Genomic DNA, 19068 nt, shown 5'->3' with positions numbered 1-19068 from the left:
TTTACACCATTTAGTACTTTTTAAAATAAATTATATTTCTTAGCTCTGGGTTACTTTAACATTCATGATAGTCATTTGGTATATTGAGGTCACATCTGCTGAATGATGTCTGAATCTCAAAGAATGGAATAAAATGACGAGATATGCTGAAGTGTACAATAATACCTCAGGGACTGTAATATATATGAGTTGAGCTGAAAACAGGATTAAATTGCTAACTGTCTCGTCTTTTAACCTGTAGTCAGTATGCTCCTGACATAGACATTCTAGCCTTTGTTATTAGTCATTCTAAGCCCAATACTTGTAACAATGCAGAGCTTTTTCTGGAATGAAAACAGGAAATATAAACTTGACTTTTGAAAGTAAGATAATATATTATTTCTTTGCCTGCTCCCAGTGTTCCCCTACTAATGGTTCTGTAATTGCAGACTGTTGCCACAGCCAAAAGTGCAGCAAAACAGATTCTTATAACTGCAGTGTTGTATTTTCTCTTCTGTATATCAAAGTCTCTATTCTGTTTAACATAGCCTGTATTGTAAATTGAGTTTTGTAGCCTGGCTGCATGATACAGAAAGGATGGAGCCCTGCTTGTAGCACAAGTGACCAGGGTTCAGTTAGCGGCCCCAGCACTGGAGAAGCCAGGGAGGAGAGTGAAGGGGCTTAGCTCACTTGCTTCTACAGGAGGATGAAGAGGGTCATGTGTGCTTGGAAATGCAAAGGAAAGGTGTGATTTCTCTGTGAAGACCAAGGAAACCACCTCCCGTGTTTTGGGGTTGATGGGTGGGGCTGCTTGCTGGCAACATCCCTTGCAGAATTTTTGAATGTCCATCACAAGTGGCTCACTGCATACCACTTTTCCTTAATTTCTCCAAGTCTTTGGGGTTTCTAATACCATTACAGTAGTGGACCCCATTCCTAAGTCAATATATGATTAAAGTTCATGAAATTAGTATTGTTTCATTCTTTGATGTTAGCCAAAAGTGCTCTTTGCAGCATCCACAATGTGCCCAGAATTGACTCCTTCTGCATTTTATACAGAGTTGCAATGTATCTTTAGCATACCTAAATACGACTGTAAACTCTCTTTTTTGAGACCCATTGCTCCTACTACTATTGGAAGTGTGGGTATCTTTCTTCTACATTGTCCTCATTTCTGCATGCAAATCCTGGTATTTTATGACTTTGCGTCTTTCTTTATGAAGGACACTATAATCACCGGATGCAGCACTTTCAATATCAATGCTACTTTTGTCTTTTATATCTGCTGTTCTCACATCTATCTTTTGAGCTGTTGGTAATGGATGATCCCATGTAATATAAACTTCAACATTTTGTATTATGCTTTGTGGTTCGTTTCCAATGCTTCTCAGCTACTTCAGTACTGTAATGTTTGTACAATCCCCCCATAAAACAGTTTTGTCACATTATTATGCTTTTCAGTATACAGGCCAACTACCATTAGTGTATCACACCCAGCAACAAGATGTGCAACTGTTTCCAATTCTGTTTAACAGAACCTGCATTTGTCTGTTTCCCTGACATGTTCAATGGCTTTGTAAAACAATGTGTATGTAGTCCACTATCCTGGGTTGCCAGTATTATCCTTTCATCTTTTGGCTTTGCAGAAGTGAGGAATGTCCATCATGAGTGGCTCACTGCGCACCACTTCCCTTTCACAGTCAGGCATGCACAGGGATATAGGGCAGCAACAGACAATTACAGACCATCTCTGATGGCTGAATAAATGATGGTCCCTCATGGCTAACCCAAGCTCTCAGTAATGACAGAAAACATGGGTCAGTTAGCCAAAAATGGGATTATGATTGGCAGGCAGCAGTGGTCAACATAAGGAAAAAAGAAAATAGAGTTTTGTGCTGAGGACTGCTGTGAATATTTTGAGTTAGGAGAGGACTCCTTTCTAAGGCATTGTGAGATCATAACTATGAGAAAAGTGACCACTCTGTATTAAGTTTATTTTAGACTTCAGCATAAACTATGAGAAAAGTGACTGTTCTGTATGAGGTTCATTGTATCCTTCAGGTTTTTTTTAAAAGAGTTACCATTTCAATGAGGCCAGTTAATGCTGAGTGCTGTTTTATGGGAAGTCTCTTGCTATAGAACCATTACATATTGGAACTATAGATATACAACTATGAACATAAGGCTTTTGGAAAAGGACCGTGTATGTATGTCTCTTGCTATTTGTTCATTCATTTACTCATTTTCCTGTTACTTGCCAAATCAAATTCAGGGTTATTTTGGGTGCCAGAATCTATTCTAGCACATAGTGAGTGTATGGCATGGCATAGAAGCTCATCCTAAACAGGAAACCCAACATATTGCAGGCTGCACACACTCATGCATGCACACAACATACACACAAATGCCTACAGTTTAGTGGGACACTATATAACCTACAGCATGTCTTTGGGATGCGGGTGGAAATCAGAACACATGGTGAAAACTTGCATGGACTTTGGGAAGATATGCAGGCTGTGCAGTGGAGGCACCATATCTGGGAACCAGACTGGAGAACCAGGCTCTTTGAGGCAACAAAGCTAATTAATGTGCCACTTCTTTGTGTGCATGCATGTGTATATGTGTGTGTGTGTGTGTATATATATATATATATATATATATATATATATATATATATATATATACATATTTATCTATATATATATATATATATATATATATATATATATACATACATATATACACACACAGAGATATACACACACACACACAGACACATATATATATATATATATATATATATATATATATATATATATGTGTGTGTGTGTGTGTGTGTGTGTATATATATATATATATATATATATATGTATGTATATATACACATACATACATATATACACACACAGAGATACACACATATTTATATATATATATATATATATATATATATATATATATATATATATGCATGTGTGTTTGTGTGTGTATGTATATATATATATATATATATATATATATATATATATATATATATATATATATATGTATATACACACACACACACACACACACACACACACACACAGTGTTTTTTTATTTGATGACTTGTGTAGGCAAACTGATGTAAAGGACATTCTCAGCTATGACTTAAATAGATAATGTATTATATGCACAGAGCATTGCAAGTTTTCCCCAGACAAGCCATAAAAACAACTTCAGATTTTTCTTCACAGAATAAAATAGATTCCTTCTTACTCTGTCTTGTCATGAACTTCAAGCATTACCTGGTTCTGTGTTATGTATATTTTTATTGTTTTTTCCCTCTTTTTTAGTAACACAACAAAGCACGGTGGGAAATCCCACTGCCAATGCAGCAGCTGCTTCCTCCTCTAACTCTGCCCAAGCTCGGGCATACTCCTCAGGTCCTGTGACTGTAGCCAGAACCAGATCTGCAACTGCTATAGCCAAAGAGCTTCTCCAGTCTAAAGGAATAACAGGCCTTTACAAGGGCCTGACTGCCACTTTAATCAGGTATGAATCTGAAATCAGTGCTATATTTAAATTGTGTTTCTGTAAAAGCAAATTGCAAATACACCTCTAGCAACTGCATGCACCACAGCCGAAGACTTGTAACAGATAATCACAGTAATTGGTAGAAATAACATTCAGTGAAACTTTGCATTGTCATTTTAGGATGTTCAGTTGAAAATTTCCCAAAGGCTGAAGAATGCAATGTGCACTAAAAATGCAGATCTAAACAAAGAAATGAAGATAAATAGGCTAATAGGAAAATAAATATGATGCCTGTTGTAAAAACTTGCAATTCTGGACTTCTGCAGAATAATTAGATCTTGACAAATAATTACTCCTGGATAATTTGAAACTAAATGTTACCATTTTTTGCTCTTTGTCTGCCTTAGTATTTACAGAAAAAAAAGAAATATACTGTCAGTGATGGAGTAAAGTGGTTTTATGATCCCACTGTAGAATATGTAGCAAGAAACAACAGAAGAATATTCAGTAATCATCTTCATGGACATCACAGGCAAATATTGGTCAAGCAGAAAATGCACGCCAGATACTATCACTCGCAGTGAATGACATTGTGGGATTTAAATGTTTCACATCAATGATCATTTCAGCACAGAAGAACATTATATCAACCTGATACTACCAAGAGACATTATCTGTAAATTGTTCAGATTAAGAATGAGGAAAAAAATGGAGATTTCTTATATGGAAGAATCCGGAAGTAATTGATGAAAATCTGTTTCATTCTGGCCATTTTAAAGATTTTCAGAATTAGATTTTATCTGTGGGGGAAAGAGGTTGTTTAGGGAAAACTCTCACAGGCTTACAAAATTTTTTTTTTTCAAATAATTCTTTTATTTTTCAAAGTATGAAACAATGCATACTGAGAGAGGAAATACATTACAGTTATACACATTGAAATGCAACGATGGATATTTACAGAATATTGTGAGTAACCACATAGTTTAGCAATGATACATATGAGAAGGATAAGAACAGCACAATGAGAGCATTGTAATCAATTTAACCAAAAACAATTATATACAATATTTACAACCAACAGTGCTACATTCCTCCGCAGTGGTATTGCAAAAATATAATAATGATTGAGTTGGCAGTGTTTCTCCGGTAGATTAACAGGAATAGGGATAACTGTTATACTCAAGGTATGAATGGGAAGTTATTCAGTATGGATCACATCTATAAGTTTCTTCCATAGTTTACCAAAATAAGCTCTCTTTTTGGGGCCTTTTATAATGAATTTATGAGCTGAGATGTGTTTGAAAGCCATCTCTTTGAAACCATTCCAACTAAGTTTGGTGCGATCTAACCAATTTTTAGTGATGTATAGTTTAATAAGTGAACAGAGAATAATTAAAATGTGGAGTTGTACTTTAGATAATTCGGAGGTAGGAATATGGAGAATGGCTGTTTCCCATGAAAGGGTTGAGGTGTAGTAACCCATTTTTTGTAAACGAACTTTTAGAGAGCACCAGAGTTTGTAAGAGTGGTTGCAGTACCACATAATGTGTAGTAGATCCGCTCTCGGATGGGGGCAACAGGTACACGAGGAGGATGAGTTGGGATTAAATTTATTGAGTATTACAGGAGTGTAGTAGGAATTATTGTTTAGCATCAGTTGGGTGTATAAGAGTTTTTTAAAAAGGGAGAGTTCTAAAGTAGATTTTATAGCTGAGAGTTTTTGGTCCTCTGTAATAGGAGAACCAACAGTATTCCAATAGTTGGAAAAGAGACAGTTTGAGTTGTATAGCACAGTATTCAATAGTTTGTAAGAGGATGAAATTGTTTTTTTAGTGCTTGATATTACAGATATAGTTTCAATTAATTTGTTAATTTCCTGAGGGTTAGGAGGAAAATTGAAATGTTGTGCAAGTATAATTTCTCTTAGTTGTCGAAGAATAACTGTGTATTTGTTATTGGTTCCAAGAATTAACCGTAGCTCAGGAAGAGATTTTGATCTATGTTTGAGGATGTCCCATATATTGAGATCTTTGATGAGAGGAAATTTAGTAAGGTCCAACATCATATTGTTGATTTTGATGTTTGGATTTTGATGGAGTGGTTGGAGCAGAGGTAGAATATTTTCCAGTTTGATGTCTTTAATAAGTTTTTGGAAAAGCCTAATTTTATGTTTCAGAGAATGTGCTAAATTACAATTGTTTATAGAAAGAGTGGATAGAAAGGGAATAGCCTGAGGATTAATTTTGTTAGAGATAATATGGTGATGCCAGATTTTTAACCATGATGGAGAGTGGGTATGGTTTTTGCTGCTAAAGTTTGAAATAGACCAGACTCTGTTTGAGCAGATGATCTTGTAGTACAGTTGAAAGTTTAGAAGGCCTAACCCCCTTTCTCCTTAGGATAAGTTAATTTAGAGTAAGAGATCCTGACTGACTTCGGGAACCAGATGAACCTAGCTAGGTCTTTTTCAATTTTGGAAAAGAAGTTATTAAAGACTACTATATCCGAAGCATTGAATTGATATAAGAGTCTGGGTAAGACATTCATTTTCACTATTGCTACTTTGGACAAGAAGGCTAGATTCATAAGTTTCCATCTTTGTAGATCTTGCTGGATGGTGGACCATGTTTTAGTAGATTATTTTGGAGCATGGAAGCTTGGTTATGTTCAAAATGGATACCTAGATATTTAAGGTTATATGTTATTTGTAAAGAGGACTCGGGAAATAGAAAGATTTGTGGGAGTTGGGATTGATTGGGAAAATATGTGATTTTTATTGTTAATTAGGTAATCTGATGCGGTGGAGAAGTACTTAATGGCATCAAAGATTTTGGGTAGGTCTGAGTTGGGAAACTGGAAGTATAGATTTAAATCATCTGCAAAAGCTGATAGTGCGACATGTGTGTTTAGGATTTTAGGGATGTTGTGGTGCGTATTCTGCGATATATAAGAAGAAGGGCTCGATAAAAATGTTAAAGAGAAAGGGTGAGAGTGGGCAACCCTGTCTTGTTCCATTAGTAATCAATATTGGCTTGGATCTCTGTTTGTTTATATAAAGGTATGTGTAAGACTTTGTATACAGTGTTCTGATTATATCCGAGAAGGATTTAGGTATATTGAAATGGAACAAAGTAGCAAACAAAAGTCCCAGTTGACTCTGTCAAAAGCTTTAGAGGCATCCAAGGTTAGGGCATATATTGGATTTTGTCTTTTTGGTAAATTGTATTAGGGAATCCAAAGTTAGGTATTATCCCATGTGTGTCTATTGCTCATAAAACCAGCTTGGTCAGGGGAAATTAAAGACGGAGTATCTTTTGTAATCTATTAGCTAAAATAGCAGCAAGAATCTTAATGTCAACATTTATTAACGAGATTGGTCTGTAATTGTGTGGGTCTGCTTTGTCTTGTTTGTTTTTTAATAGTAAGATGGTTTTTGAGTTGTTCCAATGTAAGTCAGTAATACCCTCCTTAATGATACAGTTAAAGACTTTCAATAGGATGGAGGATATTTTTGGGCAAAAGGCTTTGTAAAAGTTAGTAGTGAAGCCATCAGGGCCCGGAGTCTCACAGGCTTACAAAATGACTCATTGAATTATATCAGGACAAGGGTTACAACTGGATGAAAGCAACCAGTTGCAATCTCATCTGGAAGAACAACAAAAAAATATATATTTTTTTAAAATGGTGCAAGCTTGTGGCACCTCTATGTGGGGAGAAAGCCCCCCATTTTCCCCCTGAATTTACCCACAAACATATACATATATATATATATATATATATATATAGATATATATATATATATATATAGATATATATATATATATAATTGTGTGTGTGTGTGTGTATATATATATATATATATATATATATATATATATATATATATATATATACACATACAGGTATGTATGTATGTATACACACAATCTATGTATGCACAATCTTGACAGAAACCTCTAAAAGGATGTATCACTGCTGGTGCATGGTGACTGAGAACATCAGTTAGGGGGATTCATCTTCACCAAGCTAAACTCAACCAGATGGCACTTAATCCAGTTTCAGCTCAGCAAGGTATAGGAAAGCACTTTGACAGTCTTTACACTGCATGGAATTGCTAAATTAAAATAAAGGGAAAGCTAACAGTAAAATTATCTGTTTTGTTATGAACAGATTTTTGATGTGTCTGGTGCTGAGATTTGCTGTGTTCACAACAGAAGGCTTTCTCTTCTTCTCTGTCCTGCACCATGGATCATTTTGTCTTTGAGTATCCTTCTGTGTGTAGAAGGATGATAATTTTTTGCTAAGAAATTAAAAATATAGTGTGAGTGACTAATAAATAAATAAATAAATAAAGATCTGGCATGAAGAGATCATTATCTGCAAAAGTGCTATTATCAATATATTAATCAGCCCAGCATCTAAATGTTCTCAAACTACCAATCTCCACACCTTTACCCATAAGTGAGTAGACCTTCCAACCCAGATTCTTTTTGCTATGCCAGCACATATTTGCATTAGAGGCATGTCTCAAAACTGCACATTCTTTTGTGTGGTAAATACTTTCTTGTTTAGGACTATTAGTGAACTTAATTGTCCTTGTCGGTTTTGTTTTCTGTGATGACATCAATTTCAGGTCAGACCAAAAAGCAACGGTCAAGGGAATCCACTAACTTAATGAAAGGACACTCTGGAGAGTTGTTGCACCAACACACATAAGTTACACAAAAAAACCCAAAAAGTTGATCTTAAAAAACAATATTTATCTTGGTTATTTAAAAAACAGTATTTTAATCAAGATTGATAAATTAGAACATATACTTTTGAAAGGGAGTACCCACAATCATTAATAAAAAAAGATAAGTCAGGAGATTATAGACAGATGAGAAGTTAAATACATGTTCTTATTAAGACATGGTGTAATGAACCCAACAATGAAATTAAGCATTTGAAGGATAATACCACAACAATTATCAAGGAACTAAACAAATTTGAAAGAGCTTTCGTAATTCAATACAGTATGGGTATGGCTAAGATCAAGGATTTAATTAGAGAAAATTGGACAATATTTAGAGGAAATGATTCCCTATACAAGTTAATGGGTGAGTCACCAAATGTTGTGCATAAGACAACAGCTAATTTTAAGAAAACTTTGGAGAGACAAGGAAGGTATGGTTACCCCACAATGACTAAAAGGGAAAATAAGAAGGGTACCAAAAGATGTGGCACACGTGAACAGTGTGATTACATATTGAAAGATGATGAGATTATGTTGAGGAATGTACTAAACAGAAATTTACATTCCTACATGGGAATTGCAACAGTAGTGGTTTTATTTATACAACCAGATGCGTAACCTGCCATTCATTTTACATAGGGAAATATGAGCACTGCTATGATATACAGAAAGGAAGCTTAAAATAGTGCTTTGTATAAACATTCTATTAAATGCAACTGTTTTAAAAAGTTCCTCTTTGGAATTTTAGAGTTATTCCATGATACCCTAGAGGTGGTGCCTGGGAAACAAGAATTGAATAAACAGACACATTGTGTTTTAAATAGACATAATAAATATTGTTTTTTTAGATCAACTATTTCAGGTGTTTTTTCATGTTACTAAGGTGTTTTGGTGCTACAGCCCTCCAGGGCATTCTTTTGCAAGGTTCATGGTTGGTTGATTTCCTTGACCATTGCTTTTTGGTTTTGTATTTGTTCTACAGGATTATTGCACCCATGAAAATCAAGGAAGTCAATGATTCTGTTTTCGGATCACTGGAACTATTACCAACTGGAAGAGTTATGTTGAATTAACTGTACAAGCGTTCAACATTAATGGGGGAACTTACTAAACTTCTCAGTCTTTTCACTCCCTTTATGCAACACATTAGCACATAAACAGCAAATTTAACTCAGAAAGCAGTTCCTCAAGGCAAGTTGCCTGCATCAGCCTGAGGGTAAGGGAGGCTAATGATCTGCACAATGGTCTAATGAATAATTTAGTTGATTCTTACATGAATTGTGGTTCGCAACCAGTTGGAGGTTATGGTCTACAAGGAGCGGTCAGTAACAGACCTACATCGATGGGCAAAATGGTGAGGGTCAATATGGCATGTCATTTAATTTTAGTGAGTGGATACACAAGCCATGTAACCTTTCAGATTCAGTTTCCTTTTCTAATCCTATTAATTGGACAGACTGTTGAGATGAATATTGGACTGTTAGAAAAAATGTTGATTAAGTTAAAAGGTCTGCAGCAAGGTAATTGTCATTTTGAAGAATGTATACAAAATGGTAGAGTCCCTGAAGGACTCAGATACATTAAATTTACAAATGAGATTGATCAGAATAGTGAGTTTTTAAACAAATTAGTTTCACTATTCAATAAACAAGGACTTAATTGTTGAATGTTATGATTAAACATAATGATCAGGTTATTTCTGATTTAATGCAGAAAGTTAACCATTTAAATTAATTTATCAAGCAGGATTTATTGTTTTCAACTTATAAGCATACATATGAAAGCATTCTTTAATGCTGACAAGCAAGTTGATAAGATTAAGGTATGGAAAAATAAAAAGTTGAAAGGGATGCCAGAGAATATAGAGACAATATTGCTCATTGGGTTTCCAAAATACAACACAGGGTTATAGGGTGAGCTGAGAGTGTTCCAGGTTTTGTACTTACATACAGTTACCAAGGAGAGAATTAAAACCAATACAATCTATCCCCATGGAAAATGTGAAAGAGAGGGATCATAATTCCATGGAATACACACCAGACCCTTTTAAATTTCCCTCTTTCAGGAGATCTGAGAGGATAGCTACCAGAACCAATGAAAAGGAGGGGGACGTATGTTGGCAACAAAACTTGTGCAATTATTATCAGATATTGAACAGCTAGAGCAATCAAGACAAAGGCTGTAGGAGGAAGATGAAATAAATTATTTAGCATGCCATTCTACAGGGGAATAATGCATTACTTCTGAGTATGATGGGACGGTATTAACATGCAGTGATTTTAGAATATTTAATTATAGTTCTTTGAGATTGATTTATATCATTTTAATCTTCTTAAAAATGATTCAATTTTATACTGTGCAAAAAAACTAAGTTTGGTGGACATTTTAATTGAGTTAAGAATATTTACAGGGAAGTTGAACCTAGCAGTTCATTTTGATGGCAAGCAAACTGTTAATAGAGAAATCTTTAAGAGGAAAGGTATTTGCAACCCTCCCTCCGACTCATCCTTTTGCTAATTCCTATGAAAAAGCATGTGAGTTTGATATTCACAAATATTTTTCATTACATCTTTCCAGAGGACTCAAGAATCTGGAAAAGGAATAATGGGCACTGTTAGAATTCCTTATGAGGAATGGAGAAATCAGGTTCATGAAACCAGACAAAGGTGAGGAGGGGTTGTTATTTTTGATACCACAGATTATGTGGGACAAATGTTTAGTATTTTACAAGACAGTGACATATGTACTACTGTATCAGAAAATGAAATCAGTATTGGTCGTAAAGGGATTGATTTGTTTTTTAGAAGATTGTCGTACAGGGATTAATTTCGAATCATTCATATGAAATTTTATTGAACAGATCCCTTTTAATTCCCACAATTTTTGGTATTCCCAAGGTTCATAATAACATTAGGAAACCCCCTTTGAGGCCCATTGTTTTTGCCTAGGGTTCCACAAACCTACCTGTTGAGAGGTTTTATTGATAGAATTTTGAAACCTTTGTTTCAGCAAACTAGACATATTTGAAAGGATTATTGGGATTTCTTGAGGTTGATTAAAAAAGAATTGTTGAGTGACAAATTTTATTTTTTAACAATTGATGTTGTAGACCTGTTTACATGTATTCTAAAGGAAGAAGGTATAGAGATATTTAATGATACCCTCATAAATTGTGATTTTTTTTTTAAATAACAACATTTTTTTAGTGATGAATTTGTGGATTTAGTACTGTCCAACAACTTCATTTATTTTAAAGGAGAAACCTGCAAACAGATTAAGGGTGTTGCTACGGGGGCATCATGTGCCCCATGTTATGCCAATCTTGTGTCGTTGTGGGAGGTAAATATTTATTCCCTTCTAAATTTTATTATGATTATAAAATATATTTAAGGTTTTTGGATGATTTGCTTATCATTTGGAATGTCTCTTAAAGAAATTCCTCAATTCATGGAGTATATTAACGATACAACTTCTTTTTTAAACGTACTTATTATTTCAATTCAGGTGCTATTATTTACTTGGACACATTAATTTATAAGGGTGATGGGAGCTTTGAGTCTTTTATTTTTAGAAAACACACTTTTTCTAATGCATATTGAACTTTTAATAGTTTCCATCCTTTTCATTATAAAATAAATTTTGTGAAGGGTCAGTTAGAATAGAAAGAATGACATCTAATAAGCAAAGATTTTTAATCGAGATGGATAAATTAAAAAAAAAAAAAGATAAGGCAGGAGATTATAGATGGATGGGGTGTTAAATATGTATCCTTATTTGGAAAAGGTTAATTAATCCAACAATGGAAAGTAATGGAGTTAAGGATCTGAGGGATAAAACATAATTATCGAGGAACAAAACAAATTTGAAAGAGCTTTTAAAATTCCATACAGTATGAGTATAGATAAGATCAAGGTATTAGTCAGAAAAAGAAAATGGCAATTTTAGAGGAAACGATTTCCAGTACATTGAGTGATTCATCAAACTTTGTGTACAAGACAACAGCTAATTTAAAAAACAAACAAACTTTGAAGAGATGAGGAAGGTATGGGCTACCCCACAATAACTAAAAAGGAAAATAAGAGGGGTGCCAAAAGATGTGGTATGCCCAGGCAGTCTAATTATAAATTGAAAGATGATGAGATTATGTTGGGGAATATGAATAAACAAAAAGTTACATTCCTCTATGGGAATTACAAAAATAGTGGTTGATTTATATAGCCAGATATGTAACTTGCCCTGCATTTTACAAAGGGTTAACCAAAAGGCTTTTGAAAAAGAGAATATATGAACATTGCTAAGATGTACCAAAAGGAAACTTAAATACTGCTTTGTATAAACATTCTATTAAATGCAATGGTTTTAAAAAGTTCCTGTTTGGAATTTTAGAAGTTATCCCATAGGACCATAAAGGTGGAACCTGGAAAACAATAATTGAATAAAAAAATTCTAAATATTGTTTTTTAAATAGACATAATAAATATTGTTTTTTTAGGCCAACTATTTACAGTCCATGTTACTAAGGTGTTTAGTTTTGTCAACTGTTCAGGTCAGACCATTCTTTTTTTATTCAGAAAATGTTAAAATGTGTTCTTTGATCTTTGTAGCTCTCCTTATGCCCTCAGCAGTTTTCATCTCTTTCTTTTTCTATCAGTTTCCACAATTCCATTCTGATGCTGTGCTTAAGGACAAAGTGGAGGGCTTTTTTGCTGCTGTAGTAATTTGCATCTTAGCTTTGTTGGTGGTGGGTGCATTTCACTTCTGAACTTTGTTAATGTTTCTTACTAAACTGTTTAACAGCTTAATATTTTATATGGAGCATCCTTTCCATAAATGGAAGTGTGGATGTAATTTCCTATTCAGGGCAAACATACTGAATGCATTTGTGGCTTGGAGGGGAACATATTATAAGCTGAGGTTAAATATATTAAAATAAGTACTTCATGATACAAAAACAATATCACCCAGGACCAACAAAAATCCTCAGCATTGAAAGAAGGTTTGGAATGTAGTTCATCAACTTTGACATGAAACACTGCTGTGATTACAGTTTCTGCTGACTGTCCCAAAGCCTAAGAGAGAATGTTAAGCACAGGACTGACAAGCATGAACCTTCATTTCCAGGCCCCCATGCCAAAAAACTCTGATTATATATATTGTCTATGGTTACATCAAACGTAGTTTCATCTGAGTCAGCTGCAAAACTTACCAAATCAGCTAGTCTGACTTTAAATAACAAAGAAGTTGTATAATAATGACCACCAACCAAGCTTAAATAAAGTTTTACTCCTTTATACCTCCTGAAACAGCTTGAAGAGATATTTTTCATGGCTCAGCAAAAGGGTTTGCTGACTTATCCCATTCTGGTTTCAGGGCATGTAGAGGCTTTTTTCTGTTTTTCCCTTTGCTGACAAGTCTTCTCAGGTTTCTCTGCTGGCACATGTAATACTGGAATTCATCCATTCAGAGCTGATTTCAATATTTGAAGACTCATTGACATCAACTGTGGTCTAGACTTTGGGACTGCAGTTCTTGGCCTCAGAATCTCTGTTGTCACCAGTGTTCTTGGTGTTGATGACCTTGACATCCTTTCTTATGACATTGACATATATATTGACCTTGATCCAGGGGCTGACCAATTGGAACCTCAATCAGCACAATCCCTTTTGGTGCTAGTGCTGACCTGATGGTGTTGGCCTTAATGATTGTGAAAATGCCTTAGCTGTGTTGCCACTCACTGATGCTGTTGTTGTAGATAATTTTACATGTAACTCCCTCAGCACCTGTCATGCTCTGTCAGTCCATGTTCAGGGTGTGGATATTTATTTGCTTAAATCCTTGGCTATTCTGCTTGTTGAGCAGTAGGACAGAAGGCCCAAAAGACTCTCAGCAGCTTCTGATGTCATTGTATTTTCTCATCCTCACTGGACCTTTCACCTTTCAGGCCAGACAGAAAATATACAGCTAAGAAGGAAGCACATTGACTCACCTATTGAGTTACCTACCTCATGTGATGATGTGAGGTGTTGCCTTCGATGCCAGGGAGAATAGGGCAGTGCATGTGTAACATATGCCAGCATAGTTAGTTGGAGTTTTGTAAATAATTTTGTATCATTTGACAATCGCAATGACATACAGATGCTTGTGTTAAAAATGTATCAACAGTGTTGTTATAACTGATTAAATGTTTATGTTTAAACAAAGAATTCTGGAAGGGAAGAGTAGAGATTTTTGAAATTGTTCTATAATTTTCAACTACTACAACAGATCTTAGCAAAGTTCTGAATGTGTATTGCACCAGAGTCAGGTGATCAAGTGTGATGTCATTCCATAACTGGCACTGAGAGGATGGAACTCACACAGCAGCTTGTTTTGTTTTCTTTGGAACTTGATATAAAAATGTATGACAGTTATCACAGTTCAGTTGAATTAGTTCAGTTCAGTTCAGTTTGTTAGAAGCGCATTACCTTGCTTTGTGGAAGTAAGCATCTCAGCATTCTGTCTTGCCTTGCTGTGTTCATTAGGTTAGCTAGAAAACAGTTATTCTTTGGACAGTCAGGAAATACAGTGACAGTAGATAAGTAGCATTTTTTCTGCATCTGTTTCAGTCTGTCCAACTGTGTTATTTGTATTTCTCCTGTGACTGAAATCTGGTGTTTATTGCACTTAGATATTTAGTATACTCACATTTCCTTTGAAGACTCAAGCTAGTTTTTCAAGCAACTCTGACAAAATATTGCTTGAGAGAAATTAGCCTGTCTGGGAACACATTAACCCATACCTGTCTTGACAGTCCATCTGCTTTGACATTGCTAACCCCACTACAGTGCCGTACTGTCATGTCATATGCTTGCAACCCTAGGCTCCACATTAATAACTTGGCATTTTGTTGACTGACTCTATGTAGCCATGTTGTGGGACTGTGGTCTGTAACCAGAGTGAATTTCATTCCATACAGATAAGGCTGAAGTTTCTGCAGTGCCCATAATATGGCTAGACTTTTTCTACAACTGCATAACATTTCTCCCTGGTTGGAGTCTACAGCTGAGATATACAGCTGGGTGCTCTTCTCCCTCTGAGGAAACTTGGCTGATTACAGCCCCCCACCCCATGGTTTGAAGCATCCACATACACAACAAATTATTTGCTGTAATATGGTCTGGCTAACACAGGGAATCCTCCAAAAGCCCCTTTAAGCTTTTTGAATGTCTGCTCACATGCTGGGATCCACACTAACTTATCTAGCGTGTTTTTCTTTGTCAAGTCTGTAGGGGGAGCATCTACTGTACTATAATTGGAAACAAACTTTCTATAGCACCCTGCTGTACCCAAGAATGCCCTCACTTGCTTTTTGGTAACAGGGGCAGGCCATACCTGAATATCTTCCACTTTGGCAGGTTCTGGCTTAATCCTGCCACTCTCCACTCTATGTCCCAAGTAAGAGACCTCTGCTATAACCACCTGACAGTGGGCTTAATGGTCAACCCTGCCCTTTTCAGTCTACCCAGGACCTCCCTGACATGCTGAAGGTGCTCTTCCCAGGAATGGTTGTAGATGGCAATACCATTTAGGCAAGCAAGGCATAATCTCCTGCTCCTGCTAGGATACAATCTACCAGCCTCTAGAAGGTTTTTGAGGCATTTTCATCCCAAAGGGCATCTTTGTGAACTCATATAATCCAAAAGGAGTCACAAAAGCTGCTGACTCTTTTCTAGCGATGGGAGTCAAGGGCACCTGCCAATAGCCCTTGGTCAGATCAGTAGTGGTCAGATACTTAGCCCCACCCAGCTGCTCTAAGGCTTTGTCTGTCCTAGGCATGGGCTAAGTATCTGACTCTGTGTGGCTGTTTAGTTTTCTGTAGTCCACACACAATCATCTTTCTTTGGTACCAGCACCACTGGGGAGGCCAATGGACTGCTGGACTCCTGGATTACCCCCAATTCCAATATTCCCTGTATCTCCTCCCTTAGAGTCTGTCTGACTTGCGCAGGTACCCTATATGGGGCCTGCTTGATAGGCCTTTGGGGTCCTGTATCTACATATTGCTGCACCAGGTGGGTGCACCCAGGTTTCCCAGTGAACATTCCCCAAAACTCCTGCAACACTGCTCAGATTTCTTGAACCTGGATAGGGGATAGCCACTGGGATACTGCTATCTCTTCTACAGAGGTGTCAGTCCGAGCCTCACTGAGATCAGTCACCAGATCCCCCTCAGACTCCTCCTGTCATCCACTGCAAATACTCAGCACCAGGGCCTCCCTAGCATGGTGAGGCTTCATCATGTTAACATGGTACAATTTGTGTCCCTGCTTTCTGCCTATCAGGTTTACCATATAATTAACATCACTGACCTTCCTTACCACTTCGAAGGGTCCCTCCCAAGCTGCCGGCAGCTCATTGTGTCTGACAGGAATGAGCACCATAATCTGCTCGCTCACAGCACACACTCAGGTTCAAGCATTCCTGTCATACCAGACCTTTTTTCTGCTGTTAGGCTCCTGCCAGGTTCTCCTGGGCCAAGCTCATAAGCTCCCTAAGCTTTGTCATGAGGTTTATGACATATGCCACAACAGACTCCTTGTGGGATTCACACTCACCCTCCACTCATCACAAATCAAATCTAAAGTCCCCTTCACCCTATACCCATACAGCAACTCAAAGGGTGAAAAAACTGTAGATTCCTGGGGTACCTGTCTGTATGCAAACAATAGATGGGGCAAATATTTGTCCCACTCTCTCTTAAACTGGTCTGCAAATGCCCGTAACATGGTCTTTAATGTAGAATTGAACCTCTCCACAAGAGCATTAGTCTGGGGATGGTAGGGGGTGGTCTTTAGGTGCTTCACTGCGTAATGCTTCCACAGACAAGCCAGCAGGCCTGACATGAAATTGGCACCTCTGTCAGTCAGTATTTCTCTCAGGAAACCTACCTTGCAGAAAATCTCTAATAAAGCATTTGCCACTTTCTCTGCTTCAATGAAGAACAGATGCACTGTCTGAGGGTATCTAATAGCATAATCTACTTGCCACCAGGATATACTTCTTCCCTGTGGAACTTGGAGTACTGAGAGGCCCCACAATATCCATAGCTACCCTCTGAAATGGCTCTTCAATCACACGCAAAGGCATTGAAGGAGCTTTGACCTTGTCTCCTGCCTTGCCTATCTTTTGGCACTGCTCACAGGTCCTGCAGTACCCTGTTACATCCCTTGCAATCCCAGGCCAATAAAAGTTCTGTATAATATGTCTCTTGGTATGCTTTATGCCCATATGACCTGCAAAAGGAATGTCACGGGCTATTGCTAGAAGTGCCAGATGGTAGGCTCTGGGCACTACCAACCGCTGTATTACCTCACTCTCTAGCTCTCCCTCAGAGGTCCACTCTCTATACAGTAACCCTTTGTTACAGTATAAAGACTCCCCTTTTCCTTAAGCATCAGGTAATTCCTTAGCTACCTCCCTCAAGAAAGATTCGTATTGGAGGGTCTGAAAGCTGAACCTGTCTCAACTCTACTTTTGTGACCCCTCCCAGCTACCCTTCCACAGGAATCCTAGTATCTTCTGACAGTGGTACCTCACTGTCAGCCTGGGTACTACCACTCACCTCTGTCCTTGCATTCACCCTGCCCCTGGGAACATCAGTACCTAACAGCAGCTGTTGCTCACTTCCAGGCTCAATGCCACAAGGTTGCTTCCACCCTGAAACAGCCACATCACCTGCCCCAGCTTCAGGTTTGGGGTCTGTCTGGGTCTCCCCCAGGCTACCAGACCTACATGCCTGTCTCCAGGCCTGACTGCATGTAACTGCATGCACACACTGTACTGCATTATCAGAATGATTCCCTATCAAGACATCTGCAGGAATATCCTCAAACACAGCTACCTGCCTGCTTCCTTTTCCACCCTCCCAGTCAAGGTGAACCCTGACCAAATATATTTGGAATGGGATCCCTCCTACAGCTCTGATTGGAGTGGACTGCCCAGGCAAGTACTACTCCTCTTTAACCACTGCAGGCTTCACAATAGTTATGTCAGATGCTGTCTCTCTCTCTCTCTTAGCAGTTGCATGTCTTCCATCCACTAAGATAGGATACAAACCCCAGCAATAATTTGGTACCCCTCTTGTCTCCAGACAACTTACTACTGGTATGTTGTTACTCCCACTTGCTGGATCCCTCACCTTTTGTTCCCCACTTTGCTTCAGTGGACATTTGTATGCTACATGACCCCTATGGTCACATTTAAATCATCTAACCACTAATCCTGGCATTGTACATAAACTAGTGGATTCTCCTGTTACTGGTAGACTCTTTGGGGGTGATTTAGGCTGCCCACCTTGGGTTCCCTTATATCCATGTGCAGCACTAGGTATCCCTTTCTTGTGCAGTGATACCCTCCTTGCTAAGTAGAGAGCCCCTTTTCTCCCCAGCTTATCTGCAGAGTTACACTCCCAGTCTCCCAAGCAGATTCGCATGTCCTCAGGCAAAGTATTAAGGGCTTGTACCCTCACCAGGAACTGCCAGTCTTTCAAAAGTGGTGACCTGACACCCACTCACTCACCTATGAAAATAAGTGCTTAACTCAGCAATATAATCACATATACTTTCATCTGCCTTGCATCTATGTTCACAAAACATGTTTTCTTTAAGCTTCAGGTGTTAACTTAACAGTTCAATAAACATTGTTTCACACTATCATAGTTTAAACAATCAGTATCAAGCAATTCAGAAACAGCAATTGCAGCTTTACCATGAGTAACGGGGTCTGGAACCGTACAGAGAGCTCTTGGTCAACATTATACTGTTTACGTACTCTTTCAAGTATATGAATAAAACTATCAA

At 37.4% G+C, this 19068-nt stretch overlaps 1 protein-coding gene across 1 annotated transcript in view; it reads left to right on the top strand.

Moving 5' to 3' along the window:
* The window catches only part of SLC25A18 (solute carrier family 25 member 18), a 671540-nt gene that overhangs the window by 491513 nt on the left and 160959 nt on the right, over nt 1-19068 (top strand). Inside the window, exon 6 of the mRNA XM_044088188.1 lies at nt 3315-3513. Within this exon, the coding sequence (XP_043944123.1) occupies nt 3315-3513 (199 nt within the window). The remainder of the gene's footprint in view (nt 1-3314; nt 3514-19068) is intronic.

Source organism: Protopterus annectens, chromosome 11.part0 (assembly GCF_019279795.1).
Source record: "Protopterus annectens isolate FY-2018-M chromosome 11.part0, PAN1.0, whole genome shotgun sequence".
NCBI lineage: Eukaryota > Metazoa > Chordata > Ceratodontiformes > Protopteridae > Protopterus > Protopterus annectens.
The sequence above is the reverse complement of the archived record's forward strand: the minus strand, read 5'-3'. Positions and strand labels throughout refer to the sequence as shown.